This window comes from Bombina bombina, chromosome 5, assembly GCF_027579735.1.
Source record: "Bombina bombina isolate aBomBom1 chromosome 5, aBomBom1.pri, whole genome shotgun sequence".
NCBI lineage: Eukaryota > Metazoa > Chordata > Amphibia > Anura > Bombinatoridae > Bombina > Bombina bombina.
This window is the reverse complement of record NC_069503.1, coordinates 385,721,045-385,744,206: the sequence shown is the minus strand read 5'-3', so window position 1 is coordinate 385,744,206 and position 23,162 is coordinate 385,721,045. Positions and strand designations below refer to the sequence as shown.

The 23,162-nt window shown below is 37.5% G+C and overlaps 1 protein-coding gene across 1 annotated transcript in view; it reads right to left on the bottom strand.

Moving 5' to 3' along the window:
* Positions 1–23,162, bottom strand: part of KCNH8 (potassium voltage-gated channel subfamily H member 8) — a 484,148-nt gene that overhangs the window by 300,361 nt on the left and 160,625 nt on the right. The window contains 1 exon segment of the mRNA XM_053715735.1: positions 8,252–8,379. Coding sequence (XP_053571710.1) covers positions 8,252–8,379 — 128 coding nt within the window.

The window sequence follows — 23,162 nt, the reverse complement described above, 5'->3', positions numbered from 1 at the left end:
TTACTTCGATCAGTCACTTTCAATTCGCCCAGAAAAATTTTCTGCTATGCAGGTCTAAGCACTCCTCTAGCTTGGTGAAATGTCTCTACCAGTAAGGCAATGTGGTATTCACAGTGGGCCCATGTGTTCATGCAAACAGAGCGTTACTTATCCCCATAAACTTTATGTATGTTGCATATTTTACATACGTTACCGCCACCGGTAGTCTCCGTGTATCAGCGATGTGTCATAGCTATCTCCTTGGGAGACTGTGAGTCTGCTGCCTGCTGCCGATAGTGACCCCGTCTAGGGGATGAAAAGCTTGTGAGTTCAGCTCGGAATCATCCGCAGGCATGCACAGTAGTTCAGCTTGTGTCCCACGCGGCAAGTGTCATGCTCTCCGTGTTGGGCCGCAGTTCCTTCTGGTTGTGCCGGGGTTCAGTGTTTTACTCCGCTGTTTGAAGGGTCATGCTGTGATGTCGGCTGAGGGTTCCGACTAAATTCTCCGTTGTGTTCTTGTCGAATAAAGCATTTTGTGCCGCTTTTAGTGTCGAAGGCACCCAGTCTGTACACGGAGCCTCAGTGCAGTGCGGCCATCTTAGTCGGCCGTTCGCTCCGCCCTTTTTCAGTAGTTATGAGTTTTACGCTACAAAGCTGTAACATAAAACTCATAACTAAAGTGTTACAAAGTACACTAACACCCATAAACTACCTATTAACTAGCCGGCGAAGTCATCATCCATGCAGCAGAAAGTCTTCATCCAGATGGCCTCTTCGATCTTCATCCAACCGGAGAAGTCCTCATCCAGGCGGCAAGAAGTCTTCATCCAGACGGCATCTACAATCTTCATCCATCCGGCGTGGAGCGGGTCCATCCTGAAGATATCCGGCATGGAGTCTCCTCTTCATACGGTTGCTGCCGTAAACTGGAACTTCAATGCAAGTGACGCAATCCAAGATGGAGTCCCTTGCATTCCTATTGGCTGAAAGATTTCAATCAGCCAATAGAAATTAGAGCTGCTAAAATCCTATTGGCTGATCCAATCAGCCAATAGGATTGAGCTCTCATCCCATTGGCTGTTGGGTTTTTTATTTTGGGGGGGCTTTTTTATTTTGATAGGGATTTTAGATTAGGTGTAATTATTTTTTATTTTTGATAATTTGTTTCTTATTTTTAGTATTTAGTGTTTATTTTTTTTGTAATGTTAGGTTTTAGTGTAAGGCAGATTAGGTAGGCAGGTTAGGTTTTATTTGACAGGTAAGTTTGAATGTATTTCAACTAGGTAGTTAGTAAGTAGTTAATAACTATTTAATAACTAATCTAATTAGTTAAAATAAATACAAACTTACCTGTGAAATAAAAATAAAACCTAAGCTAGCTACAATATAACTATTAGTTACAGTAGGGCAAAAAAGTATTTAGTCAGCCACCAATTGTGCAAGTTTTCCCACTTAAGAAGATGAGAGAGGCTTATAATTTTCATCATAGGTATACCTCAACTATGAGAGACAAAATGTGGAAACAAATCCAGACAATCACATTGTCTGATTTGTAAAGAATTTATTTGCAAATTATGGTGGAAAATAAGTATTTGGTCAAAAGTTAATCTCAATACTTTGTTATATATCCTTTGTTGGCAATGACAGAGGTCAAACGTTTTCACAAGGTTGTCACACACTGTTCCTGGTATGTTGGCCCATTCCTGCATGCGGATCTCCTCTAGAGCAGTGATGTTTTGGGGCTGTCGCTGGGTAACACAGACTTTCAACTCCCTCCAAAGGTTTTCTATGGGGTTGAGATCTGGAGACTGGCTAGGCCATTCCAGGACCTTGAAATGCTTATTATGAAGCCACTCCTTCATTGCCAGGGCATTTTTTTTGGGATTATTGTCATGCTGAAAGACCCAGCCACGTTTCATCTTCAATGCCCTTGCTGATGGAAGGAGGTTTGCACTCAAAATCTCCTGATACATGGCCCCATTCATTCTTTCATGTACACAAATCAGTCGTCCTGTTCCCTTTGCAGAGAAACAGACCCAAAGCATGATGTTGCCATCCCCATGCTTCACAGTAGGTATGGTGTTCTTTGGTTGCAACTCAGCATTCTCTCTCCTCCAAACACTAGTTGTGTTTCTACCAAACAGTTCTACTTTGGTTTCATCTGACCATATGACATTCTCCCAATCTGCTTCTGGATCATCCAAATGCTCTCTAGCATACTTCAGACGGGCCCGGACATGTACTGGCTTAATTAGGGGGACACGTCTGGCACTGCAGGATCTTAGTCCCTGGCAGCGTAGTGTGTTACTGATAGTAGTGTTTGTTACGTTGGTCCCAGCTCTCTGCAGGTCATTTACTACTAGGTCCCCTTGTGTGGTTCTGGGATGTTTGCTCACCGTTCTTGTGATCATTTTGACCCCACGGGGTGAGATCTTGCGTGGAGCCTCAGATCGAGGGATATTATCAGTGGTCTTGTATGTCTTCCATTTTCTAATTATTGCTCCCACAGTTGATTTCTTCACACCAAGCTGCTTGCCTATTGCAGATTCAGTCTTCACAGCCTGGTGCAGGTCTACAATTTTGTTTCTGGTGTCCTTCAACAGCTCTTTGGTCTTCACCATAGTGGAGTTTGGAGTGTGACTGTTTGAGGTTGTGGACAGGTGTATTTTATACTGATAACAAGTTCAAATAGGTGCCATTAATACAGATAATGAGTGGAGGACAGATGAGCCTCTTAAAGAAGAAGATACAGATCTGTGAGAGCCAGAAATCTTGCATGTTTGTAGGTGACCAAATACTTATTTTCCACCATAATATGCAAATAAATTCTTTCCAAATCAGACAATGTGATTGTTACGGTTGCCTCCAGGCTGGCTGGAAGTTGGACCGTAGAAAAGGATGCTCCTAGCGCTCACCAAAGAATCATCAGCACCATAGTCAGCAATCCCTGTAGTGATATTAGCTGAAGCTGTCCCCTACAAACATGAGTCAAAGCTTCAAGTTAGAGGGTCAACATAGGTCTGATGTGCTGGAGCACACAGCCTCCTTTTTATTGAGGTTACATGCAAACAGGACACTCTCAGGGGGAGGCATAAAATCCCCCATCACACATTTGATATTAGATAGAGAGACACTCCCTTTGACAGGCCACAACATTTACTTCAGCAGATAACATTACACACAATAAAACAATGCAGTCCACCTTATCAATACTAGTCTGATTAGACAATGGGAAAGTTGATCACTAAACCTAATTAGAGCTAATCCCAGCAGACTTGTATTTAGAATAGGTTTCTTGAAGCTGAACAAAATTTAACTCTTAATGGCACACAATGAAACTGAACCAAGTGGGAGAAAGCCAGGGACAAGTCATTTCACAGGTCTGGGGACATAGTCTTAAAGGGGGCATTGTTCACCAGAGTCACAATATGTCCCCAGACGGTTCTTAAAGGGCCACACACACACCCAACAAAAGTCAATATGTCCTCAGGGGCACAATCTTCCAGGGGCCATAGTCATGTGGAAGGAGGCTGGCAAATAGGCTTCTCCAAAATCCAGGGAAGCAGGGCAATTTTCCATTTAAAGGGCCAGTTACAAACAGCAGTTTGTAACATATCTCCCCTTTTGGAGGGAGACTAACCAGGCACCTGACCTTCTGTCGGTCAGTGCCTAAGTTAGTCTCGCAACCCACCCACAAATAAACACTAGCAGCAAAGCAGCCCCCCCACAACAAGTAGCACTGGCCTGTAAGTTCCAGGTTATAGGATGACAGTGTAGCATCCTCTGCCTTCCTGGCGCAGCTGGGCAAATAGCTGATGGTACTTGGGGGGCAGAGGCCAGCGGCACTCTGCCCTGGTGCCAGCGCTTCTGCTGGGGTGAGGGGTTTGCAGGCCAGTCCTGTAACAAGGACAAGGTCTGTAGGGCAGAGGCCAGCAGTGCTCTGTCCTGATGCCAGCTCTTCTGCTGGGGGAATTGGGGCATAGTCCTGCCCGGTGGCAAAGGGAACGTGGGGGTCAGTGGGGGTTAACATCTCCACTGTTAACCCTGGGCCCAAGTTAGGAGTTAGCTGGGGAGGGGGAGATTGGCTTACCTCCTCCTCCTGATACTCCGGCGGCCGTTGGGAAGGGAGGTCGATGCTCTCCGCTTCCTGTGGAACATGCTGCGGTTGGGGAGAGAGACCGGTTGTCTCCTCTCCCTGGAAGGCACACTCCGACTGGGGAGGGAGGTCGATGCTCTCCCCTCCCTGTAGCTGGGTCTGTCGCTGGGGATCTGGGCCGCCTGCCCAGCGTCCCTGTAGGGCCGGTAGAGAGACTGCGGTCCCATCTCCACCTGCCTGCTGGGGGTCCTCCCAGGACCAGTCTATGAGGCCTGCTGCCTCTGGTATCTCTGGTTGGGGAAGGAGACCGGTTGTCTCTTCCCTCTGCACAGTATACTGCCGCTGGGGAGGGAGGTCGCTGCTCCCTTCTCCCTGTGGAACATGCTGCGGCTGGGGAGAGAGACCAGGTGTCCATACCCTCAAACTCCACAGTTGGCGCTCAAAGGCTCGTGCCGCTTTGTTCTCCGTAGCCAATTCCTGGATGAGGCGACTGACTACCTCCTGTGCAGGGTCTGGACCATATCGGACTAGCCGCCTCTTTACTTCTGGAACGAAATCCGCGCCCTCATAGCGACGGATCCGGTTGAGATGCTCTTCACATGGTTCTGACCAGTATCTTGTCAGCTCCATGCTGCTGTAGGTAGGGACGCTGCGCAGTGGCTAGCGTTGCCCTCAATTACTCTCCTACGATACCAGTGCTGCTCCTTGCGCTAGGACGCCAATCCCACCGCTGCCGCCAAATGTTACGGTTGCCTCCAGGCTGGCTGGAAGTTGGACCGTAGAAAAGGATGCTCCTAGCGCTCACCAAAGAATCATCAGCACCATAGTCAGCAATCCCTGTAGTGATATTAGCTGAAGCTGTCCCCTACAAACATGAGTCAAAGCTTCAAGTTAGAGGGTCAACATAGGTCTGATGTGCTGGAGCACACAGCCTCCTTTTTATTGAGGTTACATGCAAACAGGACACTCTCAGGGGGAGGCATAAAATCCCCCATCACACATTTGATATTAGATAGAGAGACACTCCCTTTGACAGGCCACAACATTTACTTCAGCAGATAACATTACACACAATAAAACAATGCAGTCCACCTTATCAATACTAGTCTGATTAGACAATGGGAAAGTTGATCACTAAACCTAATTAGAGCTAATCCCAGCAGACTTGTATTTAGAATAGGTTTCTTGAAGCTGAACAAAATTTAACTCTTAATGGCACACAATGAAACTGAACCAAGTGGGAGAAAGCCAGGGACAAGTCATTTCACAGGTCTGGGGACATAGTCTTAAAGGGGGCATTGTTCACCAGAGTCACAATATGTCCCCAGACGGTTCTTAAAGGGCCACACACACACCCAACAAAAGTCAATATGTCCTCAGGGGCACAATCTTCCAGGGGCCATAGTCATGTGGAAGGAGGCTGGCAAATAGGCTTCTCCAAAATCCAGGGAAGCAGGGCAATTTTCCATTTAAAGGGCCAGTTACAAACAGCAGTTTGTAACAGTGATTGTCTGTATTTGTTTCCACATTTTGTCTCTCATAGTTGAGGTATATCTATGATGAAAATTACAGGCCTCTCTCATCTTCTTAAGTGGCTGACTAAATTCTTTTTTGCCCCACTGTATATTGTAGCTAGCTTAGGTTTTATTTCACAGGTACGTTTGTATTTAGTTTAAAATAGGCATTATTTAGTTAATAATTGTAACTTTAATTTAGCTATATTTTAATTATGTTAAAGTTAGGGGGTGTTAGGCTTAGGGTTTTGTTAGGGTTACGTTAGGGTTAGTGTTGGGTTAAGGGGTTAATGAATTTATTTAGTGGTAGTGATGTGGGAGGACAAAGGTTTAGGGGTTAATAACTTTAGTATAGTGGCGGCGACATTGGGAGTGGCAGATTAAAAAATAGTTTTATGTAGGTGGCAGCGATGTTGGGGGCAGCAGATTAGGGGTTAATAACATTATGAAGGGGGCGGCGATGCTGGGGGTGGCAGATTAGGAATTAATAACTGTATGTAGGTGGCGGCGATGTTGGTGGTGGCAGATTAGGGGTTAATAACTGTATGTAGGTGGCGGCGATGTTAAGGGTGGCAGATTAGGGGTGTTTAAACTCTGGGTTTATGTTAGGGTGTTAAGTTTAAACATTAGTTTTATTTTCCCAATGTACATCAATGGGGCTGCGTTATGGAGCTTTTCATTCCGCAATCGCAGGTGTTAAACATTTTTTTTGCCGGCTCTCCCCATTGATGTCTATGGGGAAATCGTGCACGAGCACATACCAGCAGCATTTGATTTTGGTGCGGTATGGAGCTCAATGCAACTATATCGCCCGCACAAGCCTGCTTTTTTAAAACTCGTAATACCAGCGCTATAGGGAGGTGAAATAACGCCGCTTTTGTGGAAGTCGTTAAAATTCCTATAGCGCTCAAAACTCGTAATCTAGCTGTTAATTTTCTATCTAGTGTTAATTTGACATCTTTCCTTAAAGGGATGGAAAAGAAAAAATTAAACTTGCTTGATTCTGATAGAGCATCAATTTTAAATTCACTTCTATTTTCAACTGTACTTTCTTCTATTGGTATCCATTGTTGAAAAATAATATGTACATATCCCACACTAGTGGGAGCAATCTGGTGATTGGTGCCTGCATATTTTTTTGGCTTGTGATTGGATGACTAGATATGTTCCACTACTTCTCATTAGTGCTTTGCTGCTTCTTCAGCAAATTATATAAAGGGAATGAAGCAAATTTGATAATATAAGTAAATTGGATAGTTGTTTAAAATTGTATGCTCTATCTGAATCCTGAAAGAAAAGAATGTTTCATGTCCCTTTAATGAGTAAGGATGCTTAACTGTACATCAAAGTGAAAATTGAGTGCAGCAATGATATAACATAACTATGTTTATTTATGTAATATTTAATGAATTTAATATGAATTTTAACCAGTCCCGAGCCATCCCATAACCACCCAAACAAATCCACAGCTTGTGTTAAGAACCACACAGTCATCCACCAAACTGTGAGAGACAGCTACAGTTTCTGTCTCATTTCTCCCTGAACATAATTTTGCACAGAGAAAATGTGCAAATATTTGAGTCTCCAGCCTCCTTTTAAGTATTACAAACTATTACAGAAGAAGAAAATTTAGTGAAAATCCACAACACTTGTTTATGTCTTTTAGTACCAAAAAGAGCTGAAACTAATTAATTTATCATCATATTTTTACACAAATGAATTCATTTGTGTGTAAATTAAAAGTAACATTTAAATACATATTGCCATGAATCTAAAGTAATGTTGTGTTTATTGTTACAGAGCATTTGTCAGGATAATTAATAATTTAATAATAATATTATTTTATTAATTCACTAATCTAATGTAACTGTTGATTGTTTAATGATCAATTGAAAGCAATAATTTAGTGCACTCAAAACATATTGTTTAATATTTAACAAAAACAATAAATTACAGAATGAGAAAAAATATACCTTAGTTCAACAAAATACAAATAAATACTTCCTAAAAATAAAAGTTTAAATAGCAGCTAACAATGATTTTATTTTTATTGGTATATAATAGATTATAGCAACAACAAAAATGTCTCAATATTCTGTTTATTGTAGCTAATATTCTTATTTATTTTTTTTAGATTTTTCAGGATATGCTAAGAGCTCATTCAACATCACTATTATTTGTCCCTTTCCTGTATTTGTTAGTGTATCAGGAACCTCGTGATGTGTTGTAATTTTTTGCTGCTAAAAGGTCTGTCAGAACTTTAGACTTGAAGTGCAGCAGATATTATTCATTAATAGCATTTGACTCCTATAAATGACACAAAACATCAAAGGCAGATAAGTGCATATAACCAATATCATTATCTAACCTAATAAACACATTTCTTACATTGCCATCAAGAGAAAAAAATATATATATATTTGCTGTTTGACAAACTTTACCATTTTAAAGCTTTTTACATGGACATGAACTGTCTTGACTATTTTAAATACATTAATCTTTTTCTTAAATGACTGTAGTAATAGCTTAGAAATGTGTTGCTTATAAAGTAGTCAAGATAAATGATTGAAGAGTATTCATGTGAACTGAATAATTCAGTCATTCATTGAGATTTAATACAACAATAGCACACAATTTGGATTCATATATTTTCTGTACTTACATTATTGAGCTTTAATTTGTTCTTTTCTCTTCTTTGTAGGTGACCGGAGATGTGATAAAGTACAGCCCGGCTTCTTCTCCTTGCAGCATCAAAATGTGACCCGGTTTTTCCCCTGCCTTTGTATTTCTCTGTAGAATAAAAGTAACAAGCAATTAAATATCACCACATGCATTTATCACCCTTTAGTTCTGCACTTCTTTAACTCATTTTAAAAATGTAGTAAAATATATAACAGCTTTTAAATGTTTTTTATTCAAGAACTATAAAAAAATGCCATTGGACACCTTCTATGTGGTAAAGAATCTAGGACTACACAGTATTCCTAGGCAGAGTTTAAAGTAAAAGTGAACATTTTCCAATGAGGAGATATTCAGTTGGAAAAAAGTTACATCATTTGTGATGCTTTTTATATCTGTAAAATGTATAAACACACTTCAAAAGGCATTGACAGTCCATGCTCCTGACATTCCGCTCCTTTCTGAGCAACTGCAAACTCTCAGCTGTCATTAGAGCTGCACTTAATGTACTGAAAACATAAATGAAATTATAAAACAGAAAAAAAAACTGCCTGAAAACTTTTTTCCTAGATGGAAAAACAGTAACTTCAAATGCCATGAAAAACTGAAATATACTACTATTAAATGGATCCTGAGAATACCTTTAATCTATTTAAAAAAAAAAATACTTAAAAATATTTTTAGGTTTGGATTATGGATTTTAGTGTAGTAGTCAAAACAAAAAAGCTATTTTATATTTACTAAAATTCTGTCTTAATGTAATTTAAAGGGACATTCTGGACACAACTGAAATGTACATTAATGCATTTCCCTTTGGAATAGAAAGTGTTTTTGCAATATATTTGCACTAGCAAAAATACTATGGTAGAAGTTATCACTGTTTAAAGTGATAGCTTTTACTGCGTATGTAAATATGCTTCATTCACAAGCATTTTGATTATTAATTCTGCTCAGGGAGCTGGTGATTCCTTGTATTGTGTTGTCGAAGTATATTTATATATGCTTCACGTGCACATGCACAATAAAAGCTCCCACTAAAAACAGTGATATCTTTTACTAGAAGCATTGCTAATGCAAATATATTGCAAACATGTTTCTATTTAAAAGTGAAATGCAATGATGTATATTTTGCTGGAAGGTCTCTTTAATAAAGGATAGATGTCAGTGTCAATTTAAACCTTTTATAAAGTTATTTTATATATGTATTATTCATATCAGCAATTAAGCACTGACTTATAAAAATGTGCAGGGTGTAACAAATCCAGAGCAGTCAAGCGATACACCTCTTAAGTAGGTTGACTTGTTCTCCTTTGCTGTGGCCACTCAGAAAAAAATTGCTTCTGCACTGATCGAAGCTATCAATATGTAACATGGTAGAGGTTGAGGCAAACTGCAGCATACATACCTGCGCTAAACGCACAATTAGCAGAAGTTAAAAGCAGGAAGAGGAGGCAAATTATTGGTAATGTACTGTATTGTTTTTACTTTTATTAATTAATTGATTTTTTTTTATATAATTTCAATTTATGGTTAAACTTCCTTTAAAACTTCAGGAAAGCTTATACTTATCTCCTAGGAATAATAAAGTTTAAAAATTAATAATAAATAAATATATATATATATATATATATATATATATATATATATATATATACACACACACACAGAACAAGGAGTCCTGGTATTTCAGCGCTGGACCGACCGTAATAGGCGGGATAAGACTGATAAACTACAGGAAAGTTCTACTCTGTGAAAAGCATTACTGGGCTAAAAAGCTGCACCCAGGTGGTAATCGCCATAGAAAAGGCTAACAATGGTATTGAGCCAGTTTTTCTTTCCTGTGAGTGCACTTCTCTCTGTATGTATTTAGTCTCCCTATGGGAAAAAGGGGCAACCAGACGTGGACTCCTTGCTCAGTGTGCTTAGAGGAATATGGCTACACTTCACTGACGAGGCCCAATGAAGGCTGAAACGATCGTCTGGGGTTCCTGTGTTCCTTGTTTGGAGTGGAATTGCTAGGTATTTCGGTGCTGGACTGACCGTAATAGGCAGGATCAGACTGATATACTACAGGAAAGTTCTACTCTGTGAAAAGCATTACTGGGCTAAAAAGCTGCACCCAGGTGGTAAATCACCATAGAACAGGCTAACAATGTTATTGAGCCAGTTGTTCGTTCCTGTGAGTGCACTTCTCTCTGTATGTATTTAGTCTCCCTATGGGAAAAAAGGGCAACCAGACGTGGACTCCTTGCTCAGTGTGCTTAGTGGAATATGGTAACACTTCACTGATGAGGCCCAATGAAGGCCAAAACGATTGTCTGCTGTTGTTTCTGCTGTGTTCTTTGTTCAGAGTGGAATTGCCATGTATTTTTGTGCTGGACTGACCGGAATAGGCAGGATCAGACTGATATACTACAGGAAAGTTCTACTCTGTGAAAAGCATTACTGGGCTAAAAAGCTGCACCCAGGTGGTAAATTGCTATAGAACAGGCTAAGAATGGTATTGAGCCAGTTGTTAATTCCTGTGAGTGCACTTCTCTCTGTATGTATTTAGTTTCCCTATGGGAAAAGGGGCAACCAAAAGTGGACTCCTTGCTCAGTGTGTTTAGAGGAATATGGCTACACTTCACTGACGAGGCCCAATGAAGGCCGAAATGTAGGAATGATCGTGATTTAAAGGGTAGTAGACACAAAGGTTTTTTTCCATGCCACCATTTTAAAGCCTGCACACATGGTAAGAAAACTGACACTTTTAAATCACACACCAACCAAGAGTCATTTAAAGTTAAAGATATAATTCGTTGCACTGACAAATGTGCTATTTATTTGATAGAATGTGGCTGTGGTCTACAATATGTTTGAAGGATAGAATTAGGGAACACCTCCTCCAGATAAAATGAATCAAAACTGATTTACCTATTTATAGGCACTTTAAAGACAAACATCAAGGCAAAGATACTACTTTTAAATATATGGGTACCTGTAAGGTAATGAAAGACTGGAGAGGGGGTGACATTGAACAGCAAATGCTCAGGGTAGAATGTAAGTGGATTTTTAACCTGGACTGCATCTATCTCAAAGGCTTAAATGCTAATTTTGAAGTAGTATATTTGTTTTAGCTTATTCTGTCCAACCCATTTTAATAATCTTATGACAAGTTGATTGTACTCTTTAGAAGTCTTCCCTGGTCTGGAATGGTTCCTTATGTAATCCTCACATACACTTAAGGTCCATATCACATGCATGTATATTAATACTAGCTTGCAATAATTTGGTCCTATCTAGTTGTACACTAAAGGTAATCTCTGTATATGGATATGTCTGTTATCTGTGTTATCTAACCTATAGGGGTAATGGAATTGTCCCTTCATATTTTTTCATTCATTCATTTTTTCATGTCTTTTATTGTATTTTCATGTTATTGTAAATATGTTTATTATTATAGCATGCATTATAATTTGCCACTTCGAGTTGTAAAGTGTTAAGGAAAGAATATGAGCCTCCTTTTTAAATCTTAAATTAATTAAATTATTTAAACATTTTATAGAAAGCTTTTTAAATGTATTTGAACATATATTTTTTCATGTGTATTTCATGTGTATTTACATTTACATTTACATATATTTCTAATTTTCTACATGATGCATATTGTTTATGCATATATCTCTCTAGGACCACTCTCCTATTTTTAAATAATTTTCTAATCAACCTTTTAAATATACAATTAGCCGTCCATTTATGGCCGCATGACTATTATAATTATCATTATTTTGGTAATTAACTTTAACCCCCCAAGGCAAAATTTGCCCTTAACCAATATGGACACGGCTAACATCTCATAACCGGAAGTCATGTCATTTCGGGGAACTGGACATGACGTATGTCCGTAAAACCGGAAGTGCCTATCCGGAACTGGAAACACTGACGGCGTCACAAACGTGATGCGCGTGTGTACGCTTCTGTTCTTTGGTGGGAATCACTCTATCAGCAATCACATCTGATTGGTAGATGGATGTGTTATAAGGCTTATTTTTCTAACTCTTCCTTATGTCTTGATAAAGGCCCATCCACGGGCTGAAACGCATAGACTTTGCACATAAGGAGGCTGCTATTCTTCCCTGGTGAGTCTATTTCTTATCAGACTCCTTTTTTTTAGCTGTTTTTGCATATTTTTTTTTTTTCTTTCTACAGGTAATCACATTGAAAACAGAATCACCTAGTCCTACACTTCACATTGACTTCAGATTATTTGGGATAGTTGGGACTTCACAAGGACTCGTTCTTGGCTGTTCCTCAGGATATCACTGGGACTTTTTTAGGACATTATACAAACACATATATTTTTTCATAATTTTTATATATTTTTTCATAATTTTTTATATATTTTTTCTTATTTTTTAATTTTTTTCTCATTGACTTATTCTAGCCATCTTAGTGTCACTCATTTATTTTTTACACGTGTATCTATTTGTATCCCTCCTTTTGGGGATCCCCCTTGTTATTTTGGGGGTCTGTTTCTTTTATAATACTTTATGCACTTATTGTAAACACTTTATTGTAAACACTTCATGGTTTAGTATTGTTAACTACATACTCATTATTGTTGATTTATATTGATCTCTGTCTGTACACCTATGCAATAGGTGGTTATAATACCGATCAGCATACTCGTGATTAATGGTATTTATTATTTTTAGATTAGCCTATTTTCATATTAGCCTATTTTATATTAGCCTAATTTTAGGATATTAAATTTTAGGTTTTAGAATCCCCTAATATTTTTGTTGTCTTTTGGTGTTTTGATTCAAGTTAAACCTTAAGCCGTTGGCGCTCCTATATATCCATCTGTATTCCTAACAATGATATTGAGCCAGTTGTTCGTTCCTGTGAGTGCACTTCTCTCTGTATGTATTTAGTCTACCTATGGGAAAAAGGGGCAACCAGACATGGACTCCTTGCTCAGTGTGCTTAGAGGAATATGGCTACACTTCACTGACGAGGCCCAATGAAGGCCAAAACGATCGCCTGGGGCTGTGTTCCTTGTTCGGAGTGGAATTGTCTGGTATTTCGGCACTGGACTGACCATAATAGGCGGGATCAGACTGATATACTACAGGAAAGTTCTACTCTGTGAAGAGCATTACTGGGCTAAAATGCTGCACCCAGGTGGTAAATCGCCATAGAACAGGCTAACAATGGTATTGAGCCAGTTGTTCATTCCTGTGAGTGCACTTCTCTCTGTATGTATTTAGTCTCCTTATGGGAAAAAGGGGCAACCAGACATGGACTCCTTGCTCAATGTGCTTAGAGGAATATGGCTACACTTCACTGACGAGGCCCAATGAAGGCCAAAACGATAATCTGGGGTTACTGTGTTCCTTGTTCGGAGAGGAATTGCTTGGTATTTTGGTGCTGGACTGACCGTAATAGGCGGGATCAGACTGATATACTACAGGAAAGTTCTACTCTGTGAAAAGCATTACTGGGCTAAAAAGCTGCACCCAGGTGGTAAATCGCCATAGAACAGGCTAACAATGGTATTGAGCCAGTTGTTCATTCCTGTGAGTGCACTTCTCTCTGTATGTATTTAGTCTCCCTATGGGAAAAAGGGGCAACCAGACATGGACTCCTTGCTCAATGTGCTTAGTGGAATATGGCTACACTTAACTGACGAGGCCCAATGAAGGCCAAAACGATCATCTGGGGTTACTGTGTTCCTTGTTCGGAGAGGAATTGCTTGGTATTTTGGTGCTGGACTTACCGTAATAGGCGGGATCAGACTGATATACTACAGGAAAGTTCTACTCTGTGAAAAGCATTACTGGGCTAAAAAGCTGCACCCAGGTGGTGAATCGCCATAGAATAGGCTAACAATGGTATTGAGCCAGTTGTTCGTTCCTGTGGTACAAACATGACTGACAAGTTGTAAGAAAATAATAGTACATTCTCTAATAGCAAGGCGTCAGATGTATAAATCATTCCCCTGAACTTGATGCAAATTAGACACAAACATTTTTAAGCTGTTTTTTAGCACATATGGCGAGCGGACAGCTTTTCGCTACTTACGAGTCCTAGGAAGTTGAACAGACACACTTTTGGCGAGCAAATTGACACTTTAGTACATGGAGCCCTTTTTTACTTTTGGGTCTCAAAAGAATAGACCTATTTTGAGCCAGATTACAAGTGGAGTGGTATTAAACCCAATCATGCATTAAGTAAGAAGTAAGATTTTTGTACAATTCGAGTAGCGCTCATTTTACAAATTGAATGTAAAAATGTTTCACTTGCTTGCTAACCCGATGACACAAAAAGTCAAAATTCAAGTATCATGGTCTCTCTAACCTATTCCCCCATAGAAGTCAATGGAGCAAAAAAGTGGACAAAAATCCTAACTTCCTACTCGCAAGGAAACCTGATTGCATATTCTAAAACAGTGTTTTTCAACTTCAGTCCTCAGGACCCTTAACAGGCCAGATATTCATTATATCTTTACTAGAGCACAGGTGAAATAGTAAGCTGATCAGTAACCTTGGTTACTAACCTGCTCTCACCCTTCAGATGATTATTTCACCTGTGCTCTAGTTTAGATATAATGAATATCAGGACTGTTAAGGGCCCTGAGGACTGGTGTTGAGAAACACTGTTCTAAAGTGCACTAACCAACAAGAAAATATGAATATGTATTCATTATTACATATTTCTACATATATCTGATGGTATTTTGGTATAATATATAGCTATACCTATATATATATATATATATATATATATATATATACACATATATACACACTAATTAAAAGTTAGGAAAAAGTAAGGAGAATCCAAGAAATAGATAGAATTGTGGTAAAGTAAGGGGATAGAGAAAAGACAGCCTTGTCCAGCACTAAATCATTAACCCTTAGTTACCAAAACACATTTAAGGTGACATTTGAATAAAAAAAATGGTAATAGTAAGTGGATTGCTTCAAACTAAATACCAATTTAATGCTAAATGCAAATTTTTAGCAAAAAAATAGCAGCAGTGAGTTAATGTCATATGACAACAACACATATACCATCTAAAATTAGGCAAAATAAGTCCCAAAGATATTGAAGTCCAGAATTGAACTGTAACTATAATAGGGATTCCCTTTGTAAAACAGTGGAAATAGAATAATGCACAATCCTGCCTGGGGAATATTTTCCTTTTAAAATTACAAGTATAATATTGCTGAATGACCCAGTAAAACATATATATTTAGAATTGTAATTGCTGTGTGTCCTCCATACAGCCACTTGTAACGGAGCTCATATAGTACTTACTCAGGTTGTTCTCAGGTAGCTTATAATAGAATTCAGCGGTGTGCATTCTAGCGCCGGTATTACGAGTTTTGCGTTCTGGCTAAAAAGCAAGCGTTACAGCCTAAAACGACAAGATCCGTACCGCCATCTAAAGTCAGCAGTTATGAGTTTTACGCTACAAATCTGTAGCATAAGACTCATAACTAAAGTGTTAAAAAGTACACTAACACCCATAAACTACCTATTAACCCCTAAACTTAGGCCCTCTCACATCACAAACACTTTAATAAATAGATTAGGTGATAGGTCTGGACAGGTACTAAAGAACTCAAGCCGTGTAAACTGTGATCTCTCTAACACAGTTCAAAGTATAGAGATAGGGAACGGGGGTAATAGAGTGGTGCACTAGGCTGAGCTCACACAAGGCACATATATATTAAAAGTATGTATAATATTACTAGTCAAAAGATTATAAATATATACTACTTAGAACAATATATATTACTTATATTAAGATAAATCAATAAATAACCACCAAAGAGTGGTTCCTATAACCACGGTTACCTAATTATTAAACGATAATTAGCATGGTAATAGCACCGGAGCCAACTTGCAGCTACCAAGTCTGTCAGGTACGTGGGACACATACATCTATACTTTATTTCCCATTGTTTCAATTGGATTCTTGTCTGACCGGTCAGCAACCTGTTGTGTTTCACCGCATAGAGAATACCACATAGACATTACTTATAGAGATTATCGGGTCCGTGGTTTCACTGAAACCTTTTGCCTTCTAACATCTTAGATTATCAACCTCTAATCATAAGCTCAACTGATATTCACTATACGAACAGATATATGAACTTTGAAATTTTGGACATAGTGGATTGCCATATTTTGGTCCGTTTTTCATCAACATTTTTTATCTACATTGCCATCGTAGTGTATATTAATTAGATAGATTATTTGACATTGATTAGATGAATTTTTATCTGGTATGAATTGCCTTGTCATTGATTCAGAATTTTTAGTCTAATTATTTCGTATGTGTTTTCATTTGAGGTGCTATTATATTTTAGTCACAGTTATTTATTTGATGTGGACACATCCTTAATTTGCTTAAGATTGAGGTAGATTTTACATCCTTAATTTGTTTAAGATTGAGTTAGATTTTAGAACAAACACTACAATAAACTTAACCCCTAATCTGCCGCTCCCGACATCGCCGCAATTAATAAAATGTATTAACCCTTATTCCGCTGCTCCGCGACATCGTCACCACTATAATAAACCTATTAACCTCTAAACCGCTGCCCTCTGGCATAGCAAACCATATTTAAATATTATTAACCCCTAATCTGCTGTCCGCCCACACCGCCGCTATAATAAACCTATTAACCCCTAAACCTCAAGCCACCCACAACAAAATAAACTAAAATAAACTATTAACCCCTAAACCGAAAGCCCCCCACAATGGAATATACTAAATAAACTATTAAACCCTAAACCTAACAACCCCTTAACTTTATATTAAAATTACAATATCCCTAGCTTAAATTAAATTACAATTTACCTGTCAAATTAAAAGAAATAATTTTAAACTAACAATTAAACTATTATAATTATTAAACTAAAATTAAACTAACTACCAATTAAATAAAACTAAAATACACATTAAAAAATCATAACACTACTCTAAAAATTACAAAAAGTATCTAATTAAAAAAACAACTTAATTACAAAAACAAACAAACACTAAATTACAAAAAATAACAAACAAATTATCAAAAATAAAAAGGAATTACACCAAATCTAATAGCCCTATCAAAATAAAAAAGCCCCCCCCCCCAAAAAAAAACAACAACCTAGCCTACAATAAACTACCAATGGCCCTTTTGTGGGGCATTTCCCCAAAGATATCAGCTCTTTTACCTGTAAAAAAATACAAACAGCACCCAACAGTAAAACCCACCACCCAACCAACCCCCCAAATAAAAATACTATCTTAAATAACCTATGCTAACCATTGCCCTGAAAAGGGCATTTGTATGGGCATTGCCCTTAAAAGGGCATTTAGCTCTTTTATATTGCCCAAACCCTAAACTAAAAAAAAACACCTAAAACCCTTTAAAAAAAACCTAACACTAACCCCTGACTATCTACTTACAGTTGTTGAAGTCCCGCTTGAAGGATCCATCCAGCCAGCGAAGTCATCATCCATGCGGCAAAAAGTCTTCATCCAGGCGTCCCCTTCTATCTTCATCCAGCCGGCATCGAGCGGGTCCATCCTGAAGACATCTGGTGTGGAGCATCCTCTTCATACGGTCACCACTATATACTGATTCTTCAATGCAAGTGACACAATCCAAGATGGCATCCCTTGATTTCAATCAGCCAATAGGAATTTGAGCTACTAAAATCCTATTGGCTGTTCCAATCAGCCAATAGGATTGAGCTCTCATTCGATTGGCTGATTGGAACAGCCAATAGAATGAGAGCTCAATCCTATTGGCTGAGACTTCTTGCCGCATTGATGATGACTTTGCCGGCTGGATGGATCCTTCAAACTGTTGGATCATCGGGGGATAGTGTTATGTTTTTTTAAGGGTTTTTTGGGTGGTTTTTTTTTAGATATGGGTTTGGGGAATGTAAAATAGCTAAATGCCCTTTGAAGGGCAATGCCCATACAAATGCTCTTTTCAGGGCAATGGTTAGCTTAGGTTATTTTAGATAGTTTTTTATTGGGGGGGTTGGTTGGGTGGTAGGTTTTACTGTTGGGGGGTCTTTGTGTTTTTTTTTAAAGGTAAAAGAGCTGATTTCTTTGGGGCAATGCCCCACAAAAGGCCCATTGGTAGTTTATTGTAGGCTAGGTTTTTTTTATTTTGGGTGGGCTTTTAATTTTGATAGGGCTGTTAGATTAGGTGTAATTCTTTTTTTATTTTGGATGATTTTGTTTTTTATTTTGTGTAATGTATATTTTTAGAGGTTGTTTTATTTTTGTAGCAAAATAACTGCTTAATTAAGGGCAATGCCCTACAAAAGGCCCTTTTAAGGGCCCTTGGTAGTTTGGAGGGTGGGGGTATGTATAGTGTTAGGGGGTGTTTGTATTTTTTTGAAGCAAAAGAGCTGTTTATCTCAGGGTAATGCCCTACAAAAGGCCCTTTTGAAGGCCCCCCAAAAGGCCCTTTTAAGGGCCCTTGGTAGTTTAGGGGGTGGGAGTTTGTATATTGTTAGAGGGTGTTTGTATTTTTTTTAGCAAAAGAGTTATTTAACTCAGGGCAATGCCCTACAAAAGGCCATTTTAAGGGCCCCCAAAAAGGGCCATTTAATGGTCCTTGGTAGTTTATTCTAGATTAGTCTTTTTTATTTTGGGGTGTTTTTTTTTTCTTAAGGGTATTAGAATAGGAATAATCTTAATTTTTTTGATAATTTTTTTTTTTTATAATTTATTTTTTTATTTTTTTTGTAATGTTAGGTTTTTTTATTTTTTGTAATGATAGTTTTTTTATTTTTTGTAATGTTAGATTTTAGTGTAAGGCAGGTTAGGTTTTGTCACAGGTAAGTTTGTATTTATTTTAGCTAGGTAGTTAGTGAATAGTTAATAACTATTTACTAACTAGTCTACCTAATTAAAATAAATAAAACTTACCTGTGAAATAAAAATAAAACCTAAGCTAGCTACAATGCAACTATTAGTTATATTGTAGCTAGCTTAGGTTTTATTTTACAGGTAAGTATTTAGTTTTAACTAGGTATTATTTAGTTAATAATTGTAAAATTTAATTTAGATCTATTGTAATTATTTTAAAGTTAGGGGGTGTTAGGGTTAGTGTAAGGTTTAGGGTTAGGGGTTAATAGTTTAATTTAGGTTGCTGCAATGTAGGGGGGCTGGCAATTTAGGGGTTAATAGGTTTATTTAGTGGTAGTGATGTGAGAGGCCAGTGGTTTAGGGGTTAATAGCTTAATTTAGGTGGCAGCGATATTGGAAGCAGCGGAATAGGGGTTAATAACTTTAATATAGCTGCGGCGATAATGGAGTGCGGCGGAATAGGGGTTAATAACTTTAGTATAGTGGCAGTGATATCGGGAGTGGCAGATTAGGGGTTAATAACTGTAGGCATGTCGGCGATGTCAGGGGCAGCAGATTAGGGGTGTTTAGATTCAGGGTTTATGTTAGGGTGTTTTACACTGTTTACACTGTAGGTTTACACTGTAGTTTCTTTTTCCCAATAGACATCAATGGGGCTGCGTTACGGAGCTTTTGTTTCCGCGATTGCAGGTTTTAGACTTTTTTTTGCTGGCTCTCCCCATTGGTGTTTATGGGAAAAGCGTGCACAAGCACGTCAAAACACTGCTGCTTTTGTGTGCGGTATGGAGCTCAACGCAGCCATATAACACGCACAAGCTGTTTTTTTTAAACTTGTAATAGCAGTGCTATAGGGGGCTAAATAATGCAACTTTTGTGGGGTTCTTTACTTTCCCTATAGCGCTCAAAACTCGTAATCTAGGTGACTGTCTCCTAGCACCATAATTATTACATAAATTAACAGGTAGCAATTATGTGTCAAATCATTCCACTGGTTATCTGTGTGGTGCTGTTACTTTAAAAACAAACAAACAAACAACAATATATATATATATATATATATATATATACATATACATATATACAAATATATATAGGAATATACTGTATATATGTGTGTGTGTGTACATATGTTTTTATGTGTTTATATGTGTATATATATGTCTGTAAATACATATATACACATAAATACATAACTACATATGTCTCCACATATAAATAAACACACACACACACATATATACATATTCATATTTAGAGATGTATATTTTTGAGCCCTTATAACTTGTTTTGCAATAATGTTTTTTTAATCATTTTTATTAGAACATGTTATTATGAGTGCAACTGTGTACTTTTAAATGTATTTTTGAATGTTTACCCATACTTGGGATAGCTCTTAAACTTCTCCAAAAAGTTAACAAACTTTGAAACACATTACACATACATACATAGACATACATATATACATACCCACACATATCTGCACACATACATATACACCTTTGAGCCCTTACCAGTCCAGCACCTTGCCATATAACATATCCCTTTAAATTACTTTGAAGGCATTATTTTTCCCCAAAACCCATTAATTTACATGCAATATGTGCAGACAGACTACACAACAACAATGAATATGGCTTTAATGCATCAATACAATTGCCTGTGGCTATTTCACATTTTGTGCATGTACAACATAATAGAATGATTCTAAATTATCTTAGAATACTTGCAAAGATACCAAAAAGATCATTTAAGACTGTTATCAATTACCTTTTATATTTGATAATGGTAGATATTCTTGAAAAATCTGTTTAAAAGTGTTGGGAAAATGGATTGTGATTGGCAAAAACTTTACAACTCTATTTTAAAAGAAATCCAATTGTAGTTTCTGGAAATAGGAGAAAATGCAATATTGTGATCATGTGGAAGTGAATTGTGGCCTTTTTCGTTCAAAAAAGAGCAAAAATTGGCCAATAAATTGTGATCTATCCCATTTTCTCTGAAACATCTCACAGAACTGGCTTGGCAGATGTATTTATAACATCCCATCCTTCATTTATTTTTCGTCTACCTTTAAGCTAATAATCTCCACACATTTTAAAAATCTACCCAATTAGTAACCACAACAAGTAGTTTCTAATCTAGTTTGTGACTGCTTTGTCATTAATTCCCTTTGAAAAAAACATTTTCATACATAAACCCTTAATTGAATATTCCCTAAATTATACTGTTATTTTTCAAAGTAAATTCATACTTCTTTAAAATACATTGCGCTAAAGGTTATCTTTTTATTTTAACAATATCATTGCCAACTTCGTATCCTAATGCCACAACTCACATAACCAGTTCATTAAATTATTACTTTTAGGGATTATATCTTGTATTCTTTTTTCAGATTTTTTTTCCTTTTATGATCACCATTTTATCTAGTTAAAATTATCCTGCCATACTTAATACATTCTCTTTCAATAAATGTATGATCCTAAACGCATTTATGTTACATGACTGTACGTTTTTATTGCGCTCAAACTCACTTTCCAACTAAAAGCAGCCATATTGGTTGCCTAGGCAACCAGGTTATTTTCTGTAAATGTTATACTAAATGAACATATATGGCAAAATTCTTATTGCTTAAAAAGGGAAAATTCTATAAAATATATTCAACATTATCTACTTCCATTTGCTGTTTTCATAGATAAATTAAGCTTTCCTATGATCTGCTTGCAAATGCTCTTCTTCTCTTGTCAATACAAAATATTGTCTTCATAACATAACCCATATATTCCTTATAGTTTCAGTTTAATCATTAAAATAATAATGCTCATGTTTATGTCTACTGACCATATCTACTGATTGATATAATTTCTGGGTAACTGCACAAATACAGGTAGCCCTCAGTTTACGCTGGGGTTAGGTTCCAGAAGGAATGGTTGTAAATCAAAACCGTTGTAAATTGCAACCCAGTTTATAATGTAAGTCAATGGGAATGAGGGAGTTAGGTCCAGGCCCCTCTCAAAATTGTCATAAGTAACACCTAATACATTATTTTTAAAGCTTTGAAATGAAGACTTTACATGCTAAACAGCATTATAAACCTAATAAAATAATCACACAACACAGAATATATAATTAAACTAAGTTAAATGAACAATTATTTTTTTTGCTAAACAGCATTATAAACCTAATAAAATAATCACACAACACAGACTTTACTTGCATTTTCTGCAAACAGTTCTTTCTATGCATTCCAATCTGGACTGATTTATAGACAGGAAGATCTTGTTCCTTTGAAATCTGCTTGATAGCTCAGGTCTGGTTAAAATGATTAATTTCAGCTTGCTTGGCTTGCATATCTTTGCTGCAACACAAGCGGACAGCTCCACCTACTGGCTTTTTTAATCAATGCACTGCTTTTCAATAGCAGTCACATGACTGAAAAAAAGGTTGTTATTCTGAAACGGTGCAAATTGAACCATTGTAAACCGAGGGCCACCTGTATCTAGTATTATGCCATTACCCTAGTTAGGCCTGTTACCATTATTGTAACACACACAAACAAAAGTTACATATTTGTTTATAAATACTTCTGTTGTCTTATCCAGTGCTTTTCTTCACTATATTTGGTTTTATTGTGCTTTGAAAATGAAATCTATCTATTTTATGTATTATATTTTGTATTGATTTTGCCTGTTCACAAGCATCTTTGATTCTGTAATATTAACATTGTCCAGATACTAGTGTGATATATGCAGTTTTTCCTCCTGTTCTTTAAAGCTCAATTTTGTAATTTTGATGTCCATCTCACAATTCATTACAGTCTGAGTGCAGAACTTGCACATTGTAGGCCTCCTTTTCTTCATTGACTACTGTCGTCTGTTCATCATTAATTTATCAATTGTTGGGCAATATTTGTGGTGTAGACATTCCTATGTAAAATGGATGGGTATTCTAAGGGATTGATGATCAAAAACTTTCTGCCATGGAGAGAAATCACACAAAATCTTTGGGATACTTTTTTAGATGT